At 39.9% G+C, this 24,526-nt stretch overlaps 1 protein-coding gene across 1 annotated transcript in view; it reads left to right on the forward strand.

Annotated features, from left to right (window-relative positions):
• Positions 1–917: 917 nt before the first annotated feature.
• LOC124717176 overlaps positions 918–24,526 on the forward strand; it is a 75,679-nt gene continuing 52,070 nt past the window's right edge. The window contains exons 1-4 of the mRNA XM_047243953.1: positions 918–1,021; positions 6,184–6,501; positions 10,997–11,159; positions 19,274–19,479. Coding sequence (XP_047099909.1) covers positions 995–1,021; positions 6,184–6,501; positions 10,997–11,159; positions 19,274–19,479 — 714 coding nt within the window. The 5' untranslated portion in view covers positions 918–994. The remainder of the gene's footprint in view (positions 1,022–6,183; positions 6,502–10,996; positions 11,160–19,273; positions 19,480–24,526) is intronic.

The following is a 24,526-nucleotide window of genomic DNA, read 5'->3' on the forward strand; positions in this document are numbered from 1 at the left end:
CGACATCTGCGTCAAATACAGACCATCCCTTGTGCCAATAAGCGAGATGTCTGTGTGTCCTTGAGCCGAATGGAGGTCATTGTCACATAAGCGGCAAGAGAAAGTGTTTTAGCCGGTACAAGCTACAAGGTTATCATGGTGGCGATTCCACCGAAATTCGTTTCTGCAGAGCGTCACATTCAAATTGCACGACAGTACAAGTGAATATGGCTAACGCGCTTTCATGTTACAGAATTTCTCAAATTATCAAACCTGCTCCTATGAAAAAATCCAGTAGTGATACTGTCATAGTTTTATGAACTGATTACTATGGCATTTGTGGATTCTGTGAAGACTTTTAAACAGCAGATTTCGCATTCTGGCGAACATTGCGCGTTGTATGTAACTGTAACACGAAACTGATTCAGTTTTATATACATGTATGAATTTGTTGAGAGAATAAACAGAGGTTCAGTCCCTGCATTGTCAAAAAAAAAAAAAAAAATCCTGTCATTGACTATGGTGACGTATAATTAGGGAATGGTATTATAATTGTCTTCACATTCGACATGAGCGTAATAGACACAATCGTCGCCTCCAGTTTGTTGTACAGATCAAATTATGTTCTTTTACTATTACGCGTTTGTTATTGTTCTGTCGTAAAGCTCATTACTGTCCTTATAAACAAACCTACTGTCATAATACACTTACAAACTTTCGCTTGCAAAGTTCCGCTAAATTCAAATACAGTTGCTCGTTGATTAGACACATCAGGCGTCAAGTTTACCAGCTGATCACGGACAACATTGTCTGTGTCGGAGCTTACCAATTTTAAACGTCAAAATATAGTTTCGTACCTCAAATAGAAATCTATAATGGGAGCTTTAAGATCATACAATACGTATGGATTAATGTTTATTGAGTCACGGTCACATTTCTACGAGAGGAGGCGTGTTGCCAAGTTTTCGGCATGTCGATTGAATGCAAATGTGACGTCACAGCATTATGTTCCGATATGGCGAGCGACGCTTTAAAGACGACTGTGAGTATTTTACGCTTTTTGCGGTGTAGTAAGAATGTCAGTACAAATACATGTTGTTGAGATGATAGAGCAAAGTGCAGGTTGTTGTAATGTGGATTATTTCTCACACGTAAATTAAAATTTCATTTAGAAATACTCATATAAAGCACAGTGTGCAACTTTCGTGGTGTAAAGATGAAATAACCTTGAAAGCGGTTTCATGATATTGGACAGCAGTGTTTCACAATGAAATTGTGCGTAACAGAAAAATTGTAAACACAGAATTTATATCATATAGTGTGATAATTTGAAGTCATTAAGATTGGCCAGGTAAGAACTCTAATTTTAGAAACATCTGTCATGTCATATAGTAAGAGCAATAAAATTTTAAAGGAAGGTATTTGCTTCGCATTGTGTAAGGTAACGATGTCGAAGGGCATATTTCAGTCATTCTAATGCTATAAAATTCAATAATTTGAGGTAGGACCAGGTGCGTGTGCGTAAAATGATTTGCACTGACAGACGTCAAAACATCCATCACGCAAAGTATGTTTTGTCAGCGCTGTGTTAGGTACACATCTAATTTACGCGGTGTCTTTTTGTATTGGTTCCTTTTATTGAAATCCTTGACGTGATTATCTTCTTTCAAAATGACTTGGAAGCCATTGTACGGTTAAGAAAGTATAAACATGACCTTACGTGACCCTCCATTGGCATGGGTAGTAAATTTTGGTCCATAAATGTCATCAGCTGAAACACTCCAGCGGAAAGTAAAAGTTTTAAAATAATGATTAATGTTACTTGACCATGTATGCAGATTATGACATTAACGTACGCCGTCTCTTACATGGCCGCCTGTGTTTTGCGAGGAATTGCGCAATTCATTCTTACGTTCAGACCTGGTGATTTCGCACCATTATGCAGATGAAAGATATTAATAGTAGCGTAACTCCAGTTCTACGAGTTATTGTGTTAGTCATTGATACAAGGAAATGACTTACTAAAATAGCATAATATTAAATTTCTCGATGTGTAGGGCATTGGAAATACCCATCGAAAACATTGACAGGATAGCCGAGATTCTACATAATAGACGAAACATTTTCATCTGACCGGTTGTAGGAACACCATATCCATCATCAGTTCTTTCCAAGATATTGGAAAATGTTATGGACAAGATTCGGGAGAATACATTACTAAATCTTCGTGATTAAAATTGTTAGGAACGAAATAAGAGGCCTTACGCCGAAAGATAGTAAAATGAACCTAACAACATAAAAAGCAGGAAAATCCGAAGGGAGGAAGACGTCGAAATGTACGTCAGCTGCGAAAAATAATAATTATATAAAATTGACATACTACATCGAGCTGAAAATGAATGAAGATAATGTAGAAATAAAAAGGGAAAGGAAAGAGAATTCGAAATCGGGTAGTGGAAAAGGAGCTGTAGTTAGTAAGAAACTCAGGCCAAAATTTTAGAATACTGACTTATGCTATACTATTTATTTATACTTCCACAGTTTTATACAGTGCTGTGGGAAAAGTCTGATTATAGATAGCTATACTTATGCCCACACACACATACTAGACCAAAAATAATTGTGTTAAGTTTGTGTAAATAGAATGAATGATTTGACATCTAATTTTATCTGGACTCATATGTCAGTGCTCACACTTCAAACGCAATGAAGAAGTGAGCATGACATAATTTTGAGCATGATTCGTACTGTGCTGCCACAGCTGTTGATACTTTAAGGTACAAATATACACAAATCACCACTTGTGCTGCTGTTAAGAAAAAGCTTTTAACATAGTTGATTGTGCAAATTAAAGCATTTCCTTTACAGCAGCCAGAGTGTAATTTACATACCATATACTTATAAAAGAAGTATATTTGGTGACCTGGGTTTCAGGAGTTCAGAATGAGCTATTCTTCACTACAATATTTGTGGTGTATAACAGTTCTCAAAATACATAGATTTGCAGATGTTCTGAAACTGATAATGCCCATGTGGAACTAAAAGCAAAGTATGGAACCAGGAAATTCCTTCCATGAGAAAGTGCTTAATAAAGGATATATAGTTATCTGTAACTATGCCACACTAGCTTGGCAGCGATTGCCCTAGGGCGGGGGGGGGGGGGGGGGTGCTGAAAGATCAAGAGATCTGTTGATCTGTTGGCAGTGGCGCCACGGCCGAGAAAGAGCTATGTGGAGGTACAGAAGCTGCTTCTACCAACGTATTAGAGATGTGTGCTTTAAAAGTCAGAACTGGAGAATTTGCTGTTCATTTCTCATATATGTCTGTGAAATATACCAAGATTAAAAAGCAGATCATTCTACTGCAGAGGAGTTGACACAATAATTAAACACAGGCCATGCATTTGAGAGGATGGAGGATCAAATCCCTGTTCACTCAAACAGGTTTAGTTTTTTTTCTTTATTTTTCCAAATTACTAAAAGGAGATGCCTGGGTGGCCCCTTTTAAAAGGAGCCCATTCATTCCCTAAAGCAAAATTGGGGTCAGTCTGTAATGACCTTGTTGCTTGATTTTAAATCCTAATCTTCCTTCCTTTTATTTCAGTGTGCCTTCTTTTCAAAAGCTTCCGAATTCTAATAGAAAAAAAGTAATTGTCTTCTGAAATAAGGAAATTTTTTGTCCTCTGATTACCGATTTTGGTTAGCAATAATCGTCTTCAGATCTGCAGAAAAATGTGGAAAACCAATTACAACTAATGGACTTTCTACAACTTAAAACAATAAAACATGTCATAATGAAAGAGAATGCATAGTGTTAGCTGATTATGCAGAAAATTTTACATTTGTAATTAAGGATGCTATACAAGGGTACCATTGGGTCAATGACCAGGCAACAGTGCATCCATTTATTCTCTATTTTAAAAATGAGAAAGATGAAGTTTGCAGTTCTTCAATTTGCATTGTAAGCAACTATTTGTATCACAACACTTTGGCTGTACATGCGTTTCAAAAGTATGTAATAATTTTTTTTTTTTTCATCTTGCCATTATAAGATGCATGTGATGAAGTAGGAGGTACAACAAAACGCAAAGTAAAGCCAACCTACAAAGACTAACCACAAACCAAATTCTCACGGTACAGGACATGTATGTCTTTTGCAAGGATAATATTAAAGGCCTTACCTATTTTCTGATCAAGAAAGAAGAAGTGGTTCTGCATATGAAAACAACACATCAGACCAGTTTTGAAAACTGTATAGCAATAAAAGGAACAAGGCATTTCCACAAATTCCTTGGCATTGCAGAAAACTTAGTTCGATGCTATGTAACATCAGAAGCCGAAATTTATGAGGGTCATTGTGTCAGTAAAATTACATCACTGTCTTTAACATTGAATGACATGGTGGCATGTGTGTATGATGGACAGTAGTGGCTTGCAGAGGTTGAAAGAATAAGTTTGGAAAACAGTATTGTTTTTATGCATTTTTACCACCCTGCTGGCCCAAGAACATTATTCAAGAAATCTACTAGTGACAAAGTTTGGATACCAATGAAAAATGTTTTAAGGAAACTTTCAGTCCTTGAATTTATGACAGCAACTGGGAGGTCTTGTTCTATATCACAGAAGCTGTCTGAAGAAATACGTGTTCTTAACATTCACCACCAGGTTTAGGAACAGTCGCATCTCGAAGGATATTAATTGAAAATATTTATTTTAAGTATGTCAAAATAATATAAATGTTAATTTCAGTGATGTTTCCCCTTTTTGTATATAATTCAGTACATTGCTTGAATAATAATTAATTATATCCCACCAATATCACACATGTATAGGCAGCAGCCATAAGATCAGTTGCAGAGTAATGTGAATTATCTCCTCATTTTCAAAAATTCATATCTTTGTTCACAGTCAGCTATCAATATTGAAAGTTTTACAGTATGTTCCTACCATATAGATGTACAAACTGTGCAAAAATCATACTTTTATATTCAGTCCCACCTGAGATAACTAACCCCAAACTTTACAAAAAATGAAAATTTTCAAATTTCAAAAATTAATAAAAAAATTAAAGAAACATTTGAAAGTGTTCTTGCTCTACATGAGGCTAGTAGTGTATGATATCTAAGTATAGGAAAAAAATAGACTCTCATAATTATTTTTGGGCCTAAAAAGCAAATTTTTGAAAATTTGTGTACCAATCTTTGGAGGTCATTTTGACTGGTTATTTTTGAATTTAGGGTATTTTGTGTAATATACAATGTTGTAGAGGACACTTTTCTAAAAACAATCATCTCAGTTGCAATGTTGTAACTTAACCCAGTGCAGAGCTATTCATATTTTTGATAACATCTCTGAACTGAAAAATCATCGTGCGCTTACAAACGAAAATGGCTGCCATTCAGTAAAGGTGAAAGGTAAATTTTTTTTAAAAACTTGTTTTGAACTTCTCAATTATAGGGTAATCACATATAACATATTTAAAAATGGTCAAGCAACCAACTTAATTTTTATTGGACTACTTCATTTGGATTGACCCCTCTGTGTAGCAATTGTGTGATGAATGAACCTACTGACAACAGATCCAGCAGCACACTTCAAAATTGCTTCCTTAAATCCTGCCAGGTGGAGATCTCAAATACTTAGGAATGGATCACTCTAGTGCTCTGCATGCAGTCTCCTTCATAAATGAGCTACGCTTTACCTAAACCAAAGTCTACCCTTCACCTTCCCCAGCTCATTCCATTTTATGTCACTTTGTAACATTATGTCCAGGTACTGAACTGATCCGAAATGTTACGTTCAGCTACTGAATCAGCGTGAATGTGTCAAGCAGCACACCTCTAATAGTGTATTTAAACATTACAGAATTTTTTTTTTGGTACTCGTTTGCATTGACTTAAATTTTTCCACCTTTAGAGCAAGCTGCTATGCATTTCGCCAAATAGAAATTCTCTCAAAGTCATTCTGTATCATCCTACAGTCTCTTCAAGATGACACTATCACTTAAACCCCAGTGCTCTTAGGATGTAGCTGCAGATTGGTATTCACCCCATCCATCAGATAATTTATGTATGTAGAGAGCACTTCCCTTCGGCACTTGTAACGGTACACTCACTGTCCAGGCAACATACTGGTTTCTCTTACTTAGTCTTCGAGCCACACGCATATGGGTAGTATGTTGTAATATTGTGATCTGTTTATGCAGGGAGTAGCCAAGGAACAAAACACAGCTAAAGGAAATGCACACCGAGTTCAGGCGGAGCAGCGAGAAGCGTCGCAGTCTGACGAGGCGGAGTGTGAGGAGGGGATCCGGAAGCAGCCGGAGGGTGCCAGAGGTCCAGAGCCACCGCACCATGCCCGGCGGCCCATGAATGCATTCCTCATCTTCTGCAAGCGTCACCGCGGTGTCGTTCGTGATCGTTTTCCACACCTGGAGAACCGCTCGGTCACCAAGATACTCGGGGAGTGGTGGGCGAACCTCGAGGCTCGGGAGAAGGCCTCCTACACAGAACTAGCCAAGCAGGTTCGTCGTGGCTTGTAGCCTATTGTGTTCTGTAAAATACGACAAATTGTCTCATGTGGAGAGGTCTCCACTGGCAGATCGACCTTTCAAAATAATCTGTACGAGCCCTCATTTGCAAGTAGTTAACAGAAAGTAAGCTTGGAATTCCTTATGGTTCCCTAGGACCTTGAAATTAGCCCTTATTTCAAAACAGCATGGTACCTGAGCAGTTATGTTATTTGGCTGGTATGCAGAAGGTTTTGGTTTTGAATACCATAAATGCAATCCCCTTTTTAGAAAAAGTCTGTCAGAATCATTGTGTTCATAATTTTTATTCAGTTAATTGGTTTAAATTTAACTTCTCAGTTTTAATCATTTGCTGCATCATTTATTCTCATTTTTTGCTTCCTTTTATTCTTTTTTCATATGGAATCTTTTTCCATAAGATTATTTATAATCTTATTTATCTGTCATGGTACTTGCATTTTTTGAAGTGCAAATTTATTGAATAAAAAAATAAAAGGTGAAATGATCTGTTTCTATTGGCTGTTCAGTGTGGTAAAAAAATTATTTTTGTTTAAAAGATATTCTTTTTTTTTTTTCCTGTGGTAGTTGTCACGCAGAAATTTAAAACGTAGATTATTTGTGCACCATGGGTGGAATAGTGCAGGTGAAGATTAAATGAAAGCAGGTTTTATATGCAAAATGAAATTTGAGTAAAATGAGTAACAGATACAGTGATTGCAATAAGGTGGATGAAAATATTGAATCACAAGAAGCAAGCAATTAAATCAAAGTAAATACATAAGATTGATTAAATTAACATGGGTAAATATTCCAAATGAACAAAAGAATAAAATGAAGTAAAAAAAGGGACCCAATAGAAAGTTACTGTGATGATTAAAAACATGCAGTAAACGATACAAATGAAAAAATTATGCTTTAATTAATTGTCCAGAAATAATGATCAGTTATTTCGATAAAGGTATATAAAAAGAAAGTTGATTGTGCTCAATGGAATTTGATCCCAAAACCTGCAGTATATTTATCAAATACTTTAACAGCTAAGCTACAGTGCCATTTTCAAATGAGTGCTTTCATAATGGTTGTAGTGAATCACTAGAAATTTAATTTATATTGTAGATGACTCGCAAATGAGGGGCCACCAAGGCGTATGGCTGCAGTGCGGTGTACCTGCGATGCTAGCCTACACAATTGTTTTCCAAGGGTGACACTAACCCCCCCCCCCCCCCCCCTCCTACACACACACACACACACACACACACACACACACACACACACACACACACCCTCTCTCCCTCCCTCCCTCCCTCCCTCCCTCTCCGTCCCCTCCCTCCCTCCCACATGCCTCCTTTGCTACATCAACAAAATTTCTTTACTGTTCTGCATAAAATCAAATAAGACAGATTAATGGATGGTGTTGCATATATCCTGCATGAAGACACTTATTGCATGTTTGTACTATGTATATTGGAGGGGTGGAGGGCAGGAGTTAATGCAGTTGTTCATGAAATTGTCAGTTTTTAAGCAGAGTGATGGTTTGAAACTCTTCCATTTATTACTGCCACACATTGTGCATTTGTGTCATGTGATTGTTGAGCAGGCCTTCATGACTTGTCAACCTCCGTGATGCCGCTGGGAATATTGGGGCCCGTTAGAATGCAAATATTGTTCACCCAGTGCCACTTCTTACCATACTCATGTGTGTGTTTCGTTCAGAAAGTACAAGAAAATTGTGCACCCAGGATTGGTAGTGCATAATACTTCTGTCACACAGTTTTTCTGAGCTCAGTATCTCGATCATCATCAGGGGATGGTCACTCGGTTTTTAAGATGGGCAGAAGAAAGACGTAAAGATGGAACAGAGACAGGGCAGCGTGGGCTTGGTCCTAAGGCCATGTGCTAGTGTGCATCGTCATCATTCATACATACATATGTACATACATGCTAGGTGTAACAGAACGATGTAGTGCACTTGTTAGCACACTGGCGTGTGATTCAGGAGGATGTAGGTGGGACAGCAAGCCGCAAAGTGAAGGTGCGGTGTGTGCTGGGTGTTTTGACATCACAATAATTACAGACGACAAAATTTATTCACAGTGTATAAATTAAAATTTACTCTCCACTCTGTTAAGCATTGAAACCCATTAACAGAAATTTAATAATGTCAAACTATCATAATGTAGCAATGTAATTGGATAGATAAAAAATCTACTCAGCAAGCAGTGGCAGCACACACACATAAGACTGTTGTAATTGGCAAGTGTTCAAAGCCAGTGGCTCCTTCTTCAGGCAGAAGGGTTGAAGGGGAAGGAAGAGGGGTGAAGGAAAAGGACTCGAGAGGTCTAGGAAAAGGGGTAGATTTCGGGAAAGTCACCCAGAACTGCAATGAAAGATGCTCGTCGTATCTATTTTTCGCACCCCCCCCACCCCCTACATCCACCCCCCTCCCACCTCTTGTTAAGTGTGATGCACTTAGCTTTTCACGCTTATCAACTCATGCGTGATGTTTAAGCAGTAATCTATGTCTGCATATTACCTTTTCTTCCACCTTTAAGCTCTTAAGATTTTCAAATCTTGTCCGATGCAGTCTCCAACAATCAGTCTTTCCTTCTCATCTCGTGCGGTAAGTCTCTCATGACATGCAGTTCTGGGTGACTTTCCCGAAATCTACCCCTTTCCCTAGGCCTCTCCAATCCTTTTCCTTCACCCCTCTTCCTTCCCTTTCGACCCTTCTGCCTGAAGCAGGAGCCACTGGCTCCGAAAGCTTGCCAATTACGTGTGTGTTCTGCCGCCGCTTGGTGAGTAGTTTTTTTATCTACCCAATTAAATAATTTTGTCAGTAAATGATTGTTTTTGTTGTTATAAACAACTGTGTTGATAGTTCAAAATAGATCATGTCATACAATAATCAATTTATCTTTCTCAACAGAGCTGTTTAATCAGTTCAATTAACAACAAGTAAATGTGCCAAATAGTGGATTATCCTCCACTTGCATGAAGCGTTCTAAGAAACACGTGTACATTAATCCGGTCGTACTGCTAACCTGCCTTCAGAGAAATGCGTACACAAGTACATCAGTAACATGAATCAATAGTAGCAAAATATTTTCCTTCATGATGTGAACCACAGTTTGCTTTGTTCGCACAAATTTTTTTATTTTTTTTTAACCCAATCAAACGGTCATGAGAGGTAACATTAAAGCATAATAACAGGATTCACGCAGTTACTAAATGTGTTTAGTTCTGTACAACTATTATTTGCCCAACAGTCATCATAATTCAGAAGTAACTAAACTCTTTATTGGAAGGCTTAGTTCTAAATGTGCCCCTCAACAGTCACAATAAACGACTACTTCCAACAGGAGAGAACCTGTTACACCTGACAGCAACATATACATAAGTCTCCTAATGTTAATGTGCCTCAGAACAGGTTAACAATAATTTCCTTCGTCCATCAGGGTAGAACCTGTTACACATCAGTCACAAATTCATAAAAAAATCCTTTAATCTTAATGTGCCACAGGATAGGTTCACGGAACCAATAACCTGTTATGCAGCACAATCAGATGGAATCAAATTAAGCTCAACTGGAATTGTTAGGCAGAAACAGTTTGACACTGTGACCTTCAATAAACAAATATCTGAATATCTGCACAAGTGTCTACCAGGAGGCAGTTCCGACTCACAGCTGCGCCAAACACTTTGGCTTAATCAGATTGAATAATTCAGTGCAGCACTGTCTAACATAACCTGTCATTGCTAAGTGCATTGCTCCAACAAAATACCCATAGTACTTTGAGATCGCAGACAGCCACCGATTTGTCAGTATTCTCGCTAGTGAAATTCATCACTATCCACTAGCTACCCCCCCCCCCCCCCCCCACCCCCACCCCCTTCACTTCTCACTTCTGTCCACACTCAGTAACGGAAACAGTGGAAGGCAGCTTGCCACAGCCTCATGCTCTCCTCGGTCCACAAGCATCGCATCAGCAAGGGGGAAACTTGGTAGGCGTGCCGGAAGCCAAGCACACTCGCTGCTAATTTGGTTCCACACTACACCGTGTTACTTACTTTCGCTCACTTTGGCGACTGCTTTCTTTCTTCTCTATGGACACTTGCATTTCTCCAGCTGCAGCTATCTCTAGGGGCACTGCCCAAGATTTCTCTGGGTCAGAAAGGGTCCTGCTTATCACCAGCAATGCGTGCAGATCTCACAGGAATCGACAGCTGCTGCGATACACTCGGTACATTTCTGCTCTCGCGTGACAATCTAGATGTAGTTTTTCTGCAATTTTTGTAAGGCACTTCAGGCAAATGCTGGTGATGGTTCCTACTGCATACCTGTCCTCTCCTTGTTAAATACACCTGTATGTGTACGACTTCTGTTTTTCTTTCTATTAAGTTGACAAATTTTGTATCGTTGTACGACTAAATTACTAATACTGTAGTGAATGATAAAAAAATTTAAAAAAATGCGTGATCACTGTTTCAGTATAAAGAGGCATTTCTACAAGCGAATCCAGACTTCAAGTGGTACAAGTTGCCCGCTCCGCCACTGCGCACCCTGGTGACGAGACCGTCCAACCAGACAAGACCCCTAAAACTGGAGTGTGACACGGCGTGCGGTGGTCCCATTACTCCTGGAAAGCTGGCAGGTAGGGTACAGTAGTCTCTCTTGTCACTGCCGATTTTAATTATCTGTCTATGAACCTGTTTATTAGAATGCAACCAGTTTTGTGATATCAATCGCATCACAAGGTGTACATACACACTGTGTGTTGCAGGTAACAGAATTTTGTTAGGAGAAGGCTGAGTCCACCTCTTTCTCACACAATGGGCTTATTGTTTTGGGTGTGTACACTTGACAACGCAATTTCATTTGCGGAACTGGTCTAGTTTCTATAAAGTGAGGTTCATATGCAGCTGGAAGCAGTTTGTGTGTCATACATGGTGCGACAATAAAGTAGTGAGACTGATTTTCTTTGCAAGATGTGGCAACCCTGCAGGCTTGCGTAGGCACAATATCTTTGACCTTGGTCTATAAGCTGCTTCTAGTCCAAGCAGCGCATCGATGCAACTGCTCAATTGTGAGTTGTGCTGTAATAAGTTAACACGTGTTTGTGTCTCTTGTCACAGAAATGGAACCACATAATATTGCACAACGGTATGCCATTTCTTTTTGTGTTAAACTGGGTGAAAATGCGACGACAACTTACGATAAGCTTCAGAAGGCTTTTGGAGAGGAGGTTATGTCAAGAGCTCAAGTTTTTCGTTGGCATAAAATGTTTAGTGAAGGCAGAACGAATATTGAAGATGAAGACCGCAGTGGATGACCATCAACCTCACGGACAGATGTCAACTTGGCCAGGGTGCGTTAACTCGTACGATCTGATTGAAGATTATCTGTGAAAATGATTGCAGAAGAACTGAACATCAATCGAGAAATGGTTCGTCTAGTAATAAATGAAGATCTTGGTATGAGAAAGATTTGTGCAAAAATGGTCCCCAAAAATCTCACACCACAACAGCGAGAAACACGGAAAAATGTGGCAGCCAATCTGTTAGAGCAAACGGAAATCAATCCAGAATTGTTGAGTTGTGTTATCACTGGTGATGAAAGTTGGTTTTTCAGTACGATCCAGAGACAAAACGCCAAAGTTCGCAATGGTGCTCAAAGGGATCACCCTGACCAAAAAAGGCTCGCATGTCAAAATCAAAAGTGAAATGCATGCTTGTGTGCTTCTTTGATTTCAAGGGAATTGTTCATAAAGAGTGGGTGCCTCTTGGACAAACAGTTAACCAATATTACAATAAAGAAATTTTAGAAAGACTTTGTAAAAAGAGTTCTTTGTGTCTGTGCCAACATTGCTGATATTTGGATTCTGCATCATGATAATGTGCCATGCCATACTGTTCTGTCAGTACAGCAATTTTTAACCTCAAAACAAATTTCAGTACTACCACAGCCACCTTATTCACCAGATATCGCCCCATGCAATATTTTTCTATTTCCAAGAGTCAAAATGGTGGTCAAAGGACACCATTTTCAAACAACACAAAGCTCTGACATGGGTATTTGAGGATATTACAGAAGATGAGTTCCAGAAATATTACCGTCAATGGCAGAGGCACTGGAAAAAGTGTGTGCAATCAGAAGGGAACTACTTCGAAGGAGAAAACACTAAACTTCTTTTTCTTCCCCCCCCCCCCCCCCCCCCCCCCCCCGCCCCCCCTCCTCCCACATCAATCTCATTACTTTGTCACACCTAGTATATGGATTACTTCAGCTGTGGTTGCCCACAGCACAAAACTATTTGTTTAATTATCTACAGAGGCATCGTGTTAAGTTCTTGTTGTACGAGTGACTTTCTCATCTCGTGCTACTACTCGCGGCAGATGAATCTGTTGCAGTGCTCTGGCATGTTATTGCTGTACTGGGACTTGGTTGTCAAGAGTGACCATTTGTGTTTGCCCGTAGCGGTGCCAAGATCACTGTCCCCTGTATAGTTTTGTGCTAACATTTTTCCTGAAGGTTGATACATTTTGGCTGTCTACCAAATGGAAAGGAATGTTGTCTTTACCTTCAAATGGAGGTGTATTCACACTACACAAACCTCAAAATAATAAGTGTCTGTTGTTCCATCATCTTTAGGCATGCATTTGGGACTGGTGTTGTTTTGGTTGACAACTCTATAGATATTGTCAGTGTGAGTTGGTAACTGATTTAAAACCACTTGATGCAATGACATACAGGGTGAGTGTTCCCCGATAACAAAGTTGTATTTATAGAGGATTATGATATGTATATATACTGATCTTACTGGCAGATTAAAACTGTGTGCCGGACTGAGACTCGAACTCGGGACCTTTGCCTTTCGCGGGCAAGTGCTCTACCACTGAGCTAGCCAAGCACGACTCACACCCCGTCGTCACAGCTTTAAATCCGCCAGTACCTCGTCTCCTACCTTCCAAACTTCAAGGAAGCTCTCCTGCGAACCTTGCAGAACTAGCACTCCTGAAAGAAAGGATATTGAGGAGACATGGCTTAGCCACAGCTGGGGGGTTGTTCCTAGAATGAATTTTTCACTCTGTTTGTTGCAAATGGTGGTTTAGTATCCCTGCCATCAGAAGTCATCGTAGAGGCAGCCAGGTTGGTGTGGATAGTGCAGAGACCTGCCATAGAGGGCGCACGTGATGCATAGTGTGGGCAGACTCATTGGCGGATGTGTTTACATCCGGGTGGCAGAGTTCAACCACTGTGGATCTCCCCTTGCACATAGCGTTGTGTGTTGTTGCAGATTGTTTAGCCATTAGTCATCTGCACCCGTCATGTGCTGTGTTGTTCCTGTGCTCGTCTCTACATGGGTTCGTACTCTGTGCTTCCCATAGATTGGGTCGCAAGGTGAGTTTGTTTTCCTCTCATGGGTTTCTATTCACCAGCTATTATTGAGCCTCTCTACAGAGTCTAGTATTCATGCCATGAGTTCACACACCAGGACTTGTTAAACTGAGCATTTCATCCTTAACAGAACCCCATAAAACAAGTCAAGAACGGTTCTCTCTGGTGAAAGTGGTGGCCATGTGTTGGAATGTATCTATCACTGCATCTGTCCAGCAAGGTTTTATCCAATAACTGGTGAATAAATGATTTGCATTGTGGTGATGCTTCCTCTTGTTGAATCACTGCCCACGATTGAAATTCGACTGTCAGTAGCATCAAACCATGTAACTGTATCTAGAGTGGTTCCTTGGAAATAAATTTTTGTAATTAGGGAAATGTCCTTATGCTCACCGTGTTCTGTGGAATATTTGCGTTTGTGTCAGTGATATGACAGTTGGAACATGACAGACGGTCTTAGATAAAACTTCGCACATCTAAGAATAAAACATAGCAAGTGGCTAGTCAGCAAATTCACAGTGGTAATAAATTGTGGTTATTTATTAAACTGGATGCTATGTTTTGGAAGACTGGACAATGAAGACTCGGAACAATAATTACTCTGGGAGTCTAGACATGAAATGAGTGATTTCCTTGTCGAGCTGAAAACACTGTTCTTGGTTGAGCAGGCTGCTCGGTAGTTGCTTTTCCACAACTTCTTTGACCACTGTATCCTTAGGGGCTGAGGCTGTGGGCAGTTTCTCTGTTTTCCTGTAATTCATGGTGTGGCCAGAGGAAATACGACTTTGTTCGGCCATTGTAGCTTTGTTGGGCATGTGTATTATTTGTCCTATGTATATTTTGCTATCTCTTAACTTTGCTTCCTTCTTAGTGCATTTTGGACTGTTTCATGAGGATTGGAAGCAGGTGTGTCAGTTATTGTGCTATTAGAGTAGCAAGTTGGGCAAGAAGTTGACAGTTATGTCATTGGCTTTCATTCACCATCAGACACAAGTAGCTGAAGTGGTAAACTTTATAAACATTTTCATCCTTGTCTGATACTGAGGAAAGCATGTGTGGATTTTTAATTTGTTTCTGAAAATAAAGAAAACAGCAAAGGAGAAAGATTTGCATGCTAAAATAACTGATGATACATTTATTTTCAGACTGGTTAGCTTTGAGGAAAGCCTGCATTGCGAAATATTCCTCAGTTACTTGAGGTTTGGTTTTCTGTAAGTCAGCTATTTCTTTGTGATGAACCCAGGATGTCAGTGGCGGACTCCAAAATAAGTCACTGCTGATTTGTTAATATCATCGTGGAGTTTACACGAGGTCTTTGAGAGCACTAACTGAAAAAATTGGTACGTTAAAATTACTTTCAGTCAGTGTCAATGTTACATTCTGTTTTGTCTGTTCTTTGGAAACCTCCATCCAACCACTTGAGAGTGACCAGCAGCCACTGTCCAAACTTCACAGGTGAGTGGCACCAGGTCCACACCATTTCCCTGTTACTCAGAGAAAACTCACAACTCTTAATACAGCAGAATAAATATCGATGATAATGTATTGTGGGTCTGGAGATGAAATGGTGTCCATCATCAGAAGGAAGTGCTAAATCTAAGTTTAGTTAAGATTGGAATTATGATCTTACCAGCTATATTTTCAAATACACAACCTTCTAGTAACTTCTAGCTACATATGGACAGCTAGAATTCACTTCTATATGAATTATTGTCTTTCTATATTTATAACCTTGTCTTTGAAATTAACTGACTATATTACATAAAATTCATAAAAAAAATCACTCTTGTTACTTAGCACTTCTTTCGCCTACCCTGTTGGTTACTTCTCAGTTTAATAGAACACTCAGCTGAAGTGCACATGATGTCATTGGCTCTTGCTTTGCGTGATGATGAAAATTTGTTGACATTGGTCATAGCCAATCAGGTAATAGAATATGTTAGGCGGTGAGAATCGCGGAATGTAAAGATTTCTTTACGCAGAAGAAACTAGTTGACTAAACAACAGAAACTCCTGGTAGGAATATCGGCAATGTAGGGAAAGGCAGATTGCTGCTCACCGTAAAGAAGGCACGTCTAGTTGCAGATATGTACAATTAAGAGACACTTTTAATTGTGCCTGTCTGCAACTAAACCAATTGATTACTTTTGTTTCTGGTATAGAGTGTCAGCGCAACTTTCACTGATCTGGTTATTATGAGTTTGGAGGTTGGCTACTGTCTTTCATATTTATTTGATGAATGGATGATGCTGATTGGTTTGTGAGGTGCTCAGCTGCGCAGGCATCAGCGCCCATACAAAGTCCCAATTTTTACACAGTCCAATCTAGCCACTGTCACAGGTGGTGGTGACAGCACAGACATCCAGTCCTCGGGCAGAGAAAATCCCTTGATGAATGGAAAAAAAAACTATACATGTTGACTGACTAACTGACCTGCAATGAAGTCGTAGGCCTACGTTAGTTTGGAATGTGACAGTTTGATTGTGATTGGTGAAGGCAATCGATGTGAATGGAAGGAAACTAGATGTGCTGACAAAGTTGCCTGTAAGGTATCCTGAGACCTAGCCTAGGTTAGGATAAAATTTGACGGTTTGGTTGCGAGTTTACAAAGCCAATGAAAATAAATGGAAGAACACTAGATATGCTGACAGACTGGTCTGTAGCACAGCCGAGGGCTAGGTTAAGTTGGAATGTGGCAGTTTGCAGCTCAGTCAGCATTTCAACTCAAAAATAGGATTACCATAACTGGTTGATGTGTAGTGCAATCTGAGATATACATTTACCACTGCAGTAACCTACTTGTATGCCTCCTTTTTGATTTTGGCAAAAATAGTGATGGTATCATTAAATTTCAACCTAATAGAACAAAATATCAGCTAAATTTATTTATGAACTATAGAAAATTATGAGTGAGCATTCGAATTCCCCGCTGACAACTGACTTGTTGTCTATTCTGTTCAGTACTTACCATTTGTTGCAGAAGTCGCTACCCCCATCAGTGTGCAATACAGCTGCTGCAGACGCTATGAGTCCTATTTTTACCAACCAACCTAAAAAGAAGATTTATGCCTGATTGTAATTGTTCATTAAGGATAAATCCCCTATAATTAAAACTGTGCTAAAAATTTGCTTGAAAGCATAACTCTTCTGATGGCTTTCAGCCTGTTCTTAGACAGACATAGCAGCTGCATCTGGTTTCCGCTCTGTTTTGAGATGCTACTTTTCTCAAAGATGCTATTTGTCATTATCCTACTTTAATGTGCTTCGTGGTTTTGTTCACCATTTGCATAGGTTTATTTGCTTTTTTATAATTTTTGTTAGATTACTGTTTCTGTAATGTCATTTGAATTTCAGGTGTTTTTTGTGGTTGGCACCACTTCTTGTGTGAACACCTCATTGGTGTAAGTTTACTGCTAGCTTGTCCGCTCTGTCATGCCAGTTGTATGTATGTGTGTATGATGCACATCTAACTTAGATTTTACTTGGAACAATTTACTGTTGAGTAAGTCATATGGCTATGCCACAGCATTTATGTGGATTATTTTATTGTTTACTAAGCCCTATGACTTCGTTTCTGTATATTTACACTGTATGTAATTTTTATGTTTATTTTTGCTGCACATTATGTCTTCCCTGTACTGCTTGCAATGTATCCTATTTTTAGGAAGAAGACAGGTTTATATCTGTCAAAACCTAGGTAAGTTTTGAATAAACTTTAAATGTGCTTCTGGTTGCCTGTATGGTTCCCATTGTATCTAGTATCATAAAATGAAACAATCTGGACCTTCTAAATTTTTAAATTTGTATTTTTGAGAGTTTCCACAGTGATGTCACTAACTTGTCCAGCAGCTTAAGTGCACTCATTTTGCAAGTAAACTACGCAGGTAACCTTTGATGTACTTCTTAAGAATAAAATTTTAGGTCGAATTAATGATTTTAAAAATATGTAGTGTCTGTAGAAATATGTGAAAACAATGACTTATCTGAATAAAAAGCACAACAGATGTATTAGGTTAGTGCCTAACTTCATAGTGTTTTTCCTTAAATTTAATAAACACATAAATACTTATTAACAGAGACTGTAGTCATCAATAATATAGTCTCCTGCACTATTTACAACAGTCTGCCAATGCTGGGGTAACCTTTTTATTCCATAACTGTAGAAATCACATGGTTTTGAGGTGAAGAACTTGCTGAGCCATGTTTGGAGTGCATTTTCATCTGGAAAGGAAGTTCCTTGAAAGTTATTTGACAGAGAACAGAAAAGGTGAATATCTGATGGTGCAAGATCAGGTGAATAAGGTGGTTGCGGAATGGCTTCCCAACCCAATTCCTGTAAAGTTTTTTTTGGCAGTCTAGCAGAATCGGGTTGGGTGTTACCATGGAGTAGCATCACTTCATGCGGTCTTCCTCGTCATCGTTCTTGGTTTCCATATGCAAAGCATCTCAGTTGTTGACAGTAGATGTCAGCAGTGATGGTTACACCTCAGGGAAGCAATTCATAGCACACCACACCATTGCTGATCCGCCAGATGCGTAACATTATCTTTCGTGGATGCGCACAGGTGTTTTTACAAGAAGTTGCTGCTTTGTTTTGGGCTCAACCATTCCTTTCCTTTCTTTATGTTAGCATAAGGACACCATTTCCTGTCACCAGTAATGATAAAGGATAAGAGTGGTTGGTGTTGTTCACAAGCCAATTGATGATGAACAAGCAGGGATGCACATACAGCCACCTACAGATTTTTGTGATTTTTGGCATAGATCAAGTGGTACCCATACACCTGATTTTTTTTAACCTTACCCAATGCATGTAAATGTCTCACGATGGTACATTGATCACACTTCTTCACTTTTCCCAGTTATCATATACACTGATGTTGATTATTGTGGATTAATGCGTTAAATGATCTTCATCAAACCCCAAAGTGCTTCCTGAATGTGGAATCACTAATATCAGAGCCCGAAAACTATTTTCTTGCCGTGCTCTGTCCAGTGGCATTATCCTCGTACGCAGGGCAAATCTTTCTTGTTGCCTCCGCTGCTGTCACCCTCTATTGAACTCCGACAGAAGAATGTCAGAAGTGTTTAGATTTCTCCACTTGGCACTCCATTTTCTAGCATCCATAGCTCCACTCACTACCTCCAAATGACAAAATGTAAACTCAAATAGTAACTGTGAACTGCAAATAAAAATGACATTGGTAAATAAACCCATAGCAGCTGGAATTACAACATCCAAAATGAAAACACTATGAACTCTTCAACTGGATAACAAGTATACCATAAAAGTAATAAGTGGGTGCCATATCTAGTATCTAACAGACATTTTACAGGTGCCCGATTTAAATGCTGTGACGGTGCTTGCAGACGAGACGCAGATGGGGAGCTTGAGCAGCCTGCTGGCGTCACTGCCGCCCCCCGGCCCCGCCCCCTTGACGCCGCCCCCGGTCCCTCCGGCTACTGGACCACCGAAACCGCCGAAGAAGCGCTACTTGCAGGAGCTGGGAGCTGGGGAGGCACAGCACGTTCTGCCGATGCCTCCAGTTTACCGCCTCAGGATGGCGGCGTCCGAGGTCAGACAGTTTGATTTTTGACACTGTAGTTCGTTACTCCTACTGTATACAGTGTGACATGAAAAGGACTTTTTAACATTGGAGTACTGTAGAAAGTAATTGAGATAACTTGCAGAATCGATAGACGTGGCAGTTTGGAGCAAACAGACTCAAGTTTCACATCATTTGGTTCAATGTGACTATCATTTGTGAAATGGCAAACGTCCCACCGGTAATCAATTTTTTCCACGCTCGTTGCAGTAGATTGGGCATAATTTGTGTAACAGCTGCATAGATTCAGTTTTTCAGGCCAAGTAAATTGTTTGGAGGCGAGGAAGTTACACGTGGTGTTTCACGAAACTCCAGAAAAAGAAACCCAGTTGCTCAAGTCAAGTACGAGGAGTGAGGTGGGCAAATGATTAGCCTTTCATGGCGAATCCACCTACGTGGGAAATGGTTGAGTAAACCTAGAACTTACATGAGAAAATGGGGTGATGCACCATCTTGCTGGTAGTAATTCGTACAATTTCAGTCATCTTCATCGATCTGTGGAATTAAAACATTTTCAAGCATATCCAGATACACAATACCAGTGACAGTTTTCTCCATGAAGAAGAAAGGACAGTACACTTTCAATTTGCAAAGGGCACAAAACACATTAACTTTGGGTCTGTATTGAGTGTGTTTCAGGGCTGCTTGTGGATTTTTTGCTGCCCCATATTTTGCATTTGTGGGTGTTCACCTTGCCATTGATATGAAATGTTACTCATTGCTGAAGATAATTGTGTTCAAGAATGTCTCACCATCTTCTATCCAATGCAACGTTTCTGCACATAATTTCCTGTGAGAACCTTATCGGCATCAGCTGAAGCAAAGATTATGAGAGATGGAGCATTTCATATATAAAAGATGTCAATCATAAAAGTACAAGCTGTAATTTGTGTTGGTGGGTAGAAAATGTAACATTTTGTAGAGCATCACGGTTCCAGGAACTGATTTTGGCTCTAAGTGGAGGTACAACATGAATTATACCTCTGTCTGGTTGGCTTCGAGGCAGTGAGTTCATTGGAGACCATTGTATGCAATACCTGGAGAAGAAAGCTACGTCAGTATGAATGCATGCTTTTGCAGTTGATGTCCATCAATAAAATATTCTTGGGTTTCAAGCTGTGTCAAGTGGATAACTGTCCATGGGCTTTCGGCGGAGATCTCCTCTGCCATTGTCAAGTGCTTGACTGTCATCTAAATGCTGCTGCAGTGCTTATATAGCTCCATCGCTGTCAGTTACATCACTGGTGCCTAGCCCCGCGCCATATGTGGCAATGTTTTGGTGGCGCAACCATTGCATCCCCTTCGGCTCCCCGCGGAGGGCGCAGTTGTCACGCCACCTAAACATTGCCACATGTGGCACGGGACTAGGCACCAATGACGTCACTAATGGCAGCACAGCTGTATAAGCATGCCAGTGGCATTCAGCTGACAGTTAACCATTTGACAGTGGCAGAGGAGATGTCTGCCGAAAGCACGTGGACAGTTAACCACTTGGTGCGGCTTGAAACCGGAGAATATTTTATTAGGTATGTCAGTGATTAAAATAATGTATACAAAATGGAGTGGGCAGTTTTACTAAAAACTTGAACACATTGCACGTTCATAAGGCAATTAGTCCACTGACAAGTTACCATTCACAATATTACAATTTTTGTTTCAATATGACACACGCTGCTGACTGAAGCACTGAAATATGTTTCAAGATTTTTCATCATAACTACATGACATTTGGTTTCTTGTTGTCGTTTACTGAAAACTCGTAACTAGTTTTGAGTGGATAATCCTTCATCATAAGATGATTGAAACATGCATTTTTGTTGAAATTTGTCCAGTTGCTTGTGGAACTAAACTGCCTCAGTAAGTAAATGTTAACAAGAAAGACAGCTGTAAAAGAGGCCGCAGTGAAGCTTGTCATAGTGCTGTTCCACTTAAATCATTGATGTTGCCCTCCCATTTTTTTATGTAGATTGTGTTGGTACTATTTTGCAGCACAGCTCGAGATCAAGTATAGATTCGAAGGTGACAGTTTTGTTGCAAAGTGACAATGTCATTGTTCGGTGTAATGGTGCAGCCATATAAGAGGGTCGTCCAGAAAGTAAAGAACACTTTGGCATAATTAAATGAAAGATATCAACACACAATTTTGTAAAAAATGTTACAGTACCTTACTCTGTTTTCAAGATAATCGCTATAGCTGTGAAGGCACTTACTGCAATGTGGGGCCGATTTTTTTTCGTTCCTATGATGTACTGTTTTTCTGCAAAGATTTGAGCCACGATGTCACTGTTTGTTTAAGATCGTCATTGTCTGCAGACTGTTTTCCACTCAATAATTGGGAATAAGTGAAAATCAATTGGTGCCAACTCTGAGCTCTAGGCAGTGTGTCCAAAAACTTCCCTCTAGTAAATTGAAGTCTTTGGTGTGTTCATGCTGATGGATGAGGGCATGCATTGTCATGAATCAAAAACACCATTGCTGACAACATTCCATATCTCTTGTATGGGGTGGCGTGCCAAAACTGTTGAAGAGTTTCATGATGGGCTTCTGAATTGTTTGTTTTTCCTGTAGGTGAACTCCACATGGATCAAATCAAACCCTTTAGGTCCAGAAAAACTCTTTTCTGGAGTTGAGATTTGCTCTCTCTCTCTCTCTCTCTCTCTCTCTCTCTCTCTCTCTCTCTATCTCTGTTCCATAGATAGACGGTTGTTCTCCGGATCCGTATCTGAAACCCAAGTTCCATTTCTCATTACGATGCGGATGAAAAATTCATCAGCAGCATTCTCATATTTGGACAAAAATTGAGGGGCATTCCATTCCATTCCATTTCTCATTACGATGCGGATGGAAAATTCATCAGCAGCATTCTCATATTTGGACAAAAATTGAGGAGCAGCCCCCATCCACTTCATTTTACAGGCATCTGTCATAGTGTTAGCTGTCTGCCAATAACACACTTTTTTGTAGCCAAGGTGCTCTGTCACTATTGCATGTAGGAATGAGGGTGAAATTTGTAGAAAACATTAATGTAATATGCTTCTCTGCTTTCAGAGGCTTCTGGCTGCTTTGTAGATGGGGGACTTTGCCTGCCTATCTTCCTCTGTCTCCCTTTCTTCTTTTTGTCCCTTATTTTGCCTTTGTTGCCCTGGGTTTTTCTTCTCCTGGGGTTTGTATCTTAGCAGACGTGCCAACTTTCCTGATTTAAGTGGGAGACTCCAGATTTTTCCTTCTTCCTCCAGATCTCCCGACAATGAAGACCGATCTCCCAATTTTCAGAGCAGTTTCAATACTTCCCTTATTATTTGAAAATCCTGCACCTTTAATATATTGATGGATGACAAGGTATGGCTGCTACTTGTCTATGTTAACTTGGTAGATTGGTGCGGTGGCTGTCGGGAACGGCAGTACGCGTAGCTCGCGCTTTGTATCTACAAGGAAGTAAGGAACTTATCGTTGGCAGCGTTCAGAGACAAATGAATATCTTTCAACTAGTGCCAATTTCCTCCACTTGTGGTAGCACCAGCACAATCGTAACATTATTGTGGACAAGGAGTAGTCAATAGTTGTTCCAAGCGAAGTGATTAGCATTGTTGTGTCTAAAAGGCAGTGTTTCCAAGTTAGGGGATTTCCCCCTAAATTTAGGGGGAATTAAGCTGCCTAGGGGGAAGTCAGAGAGATAAATGTTTCAGGGGGAAAAATATTTAGGATTACTACCACCCCCCCCTGCCCTCCCCGCCCCTCCGCTCGACAATTTCATTCTTGACACACCCCTTTACTGTCCCACTACCCTACTTGCTTACCAGACGGTGTGATAAATTATTTAGGGGAATTTGAAGTGCAATATAGGGGGAAACGGTGCGTGAGGGTTGGCATCACTGCTACAAGACCATTGTCTAGAACGTAGGATCATTGTGTTCTCAGTTCTGTTGCGCAATTTGTGTACTCAGTAGTAGTTGTTGGCTGCGTATCTTGGAGGTGTTGATTATTTTTTGTGCAGAATGGCGAAGAAATATGATGCAGTGTTCAGAAACGTGTATAAGGAAGAGTTTCTGTGTTTAAGTGAATCGAGGAAGGGACAAACTTGCGCATTTTGTAGTGTATGTAGATGTGACTTTTCAGCAGCTCATGGTGGGAAATGCGGCATTCTTAAACATATGCAAACTAAAAAACACCAGGAGAGTGTCCATTATGTAGAACGGAACCAGAAACTTAACTTCTCGTGTAAACCTCAAAATGTAGATTCTGTGACGAATGTCGAGGCTTTATTTACCGCATTTATTGTAGAGCATAACTTGCCTATAAACTGTGTTAACCACGCTGGGCATTTGTTTCGCAAAATGTTTCCTGATTCTGAAATTGCGAAATGATATGGGTGCGCCAGAACAAAAATGACCGCTACCCTTACGGAAATGTGCATGGAAGAAAAAGTGAAAGTTATTACGCACTTGCAGTCGAGTCCATTCGCTATTGCTACCGATGGTAGTAATAAAACGGACTTCAAGTTATATCCTATTATCGTATCATTCTTCAGCCCTGAACTCCGTGAAATTCAAAATTGCCTACTCTCTGTGCCTAATTTAAAAGGGGATGTCACTGGAGCTAATATTGCTGATCTTCTACTTTCAACATTACAGGAATTCCGTATTCCATTAAAAACTGTCTGACTTATGGCACTGATAATGCTCCTGTAATGGTTGGGCTAAAAAAGGGTGTGGCAGGATGTTTGGAGCAAGAAATTGCTAACGTCGTCATTGTAGGCTGTTCTTGTCACCTAATTAATCTTGCTGCTGAGAAGGGGGCGGCATGTTTGCCTTTAAACATTGAAGAACATATTATTGACGTATTTTATTATTTGGAAAGGAGTGCAAAGAGGAAAGAAAAATTTGTAAAGTTTCTAACTTTACATGTCACAGAAATGAGGAAAATTTTGAAACATGTGCCTACACAATGGTTATCGTTGAAAAGATGTTTGGGTAGGATTTTGGAGCAGTGGGACCCTTTGGTTAGTTTGTTCAAGAGT

The sequence above is a fragment of the Schistocerca piceifrons genome, chromosome 9 (genome assembly GCF_021461385.2).
Source record: "Schistocerca piceifrons isolate TAMUIC-IGC-003096 chromosome 9, iqSchPice1.1, whole genome shotgun sequence".
NCBI lineage: Eukaryota > Metazoa > Arthropoda > Insecta > Orthoptera > Acrididae > Schistocerca > Schistocerca piceifrons.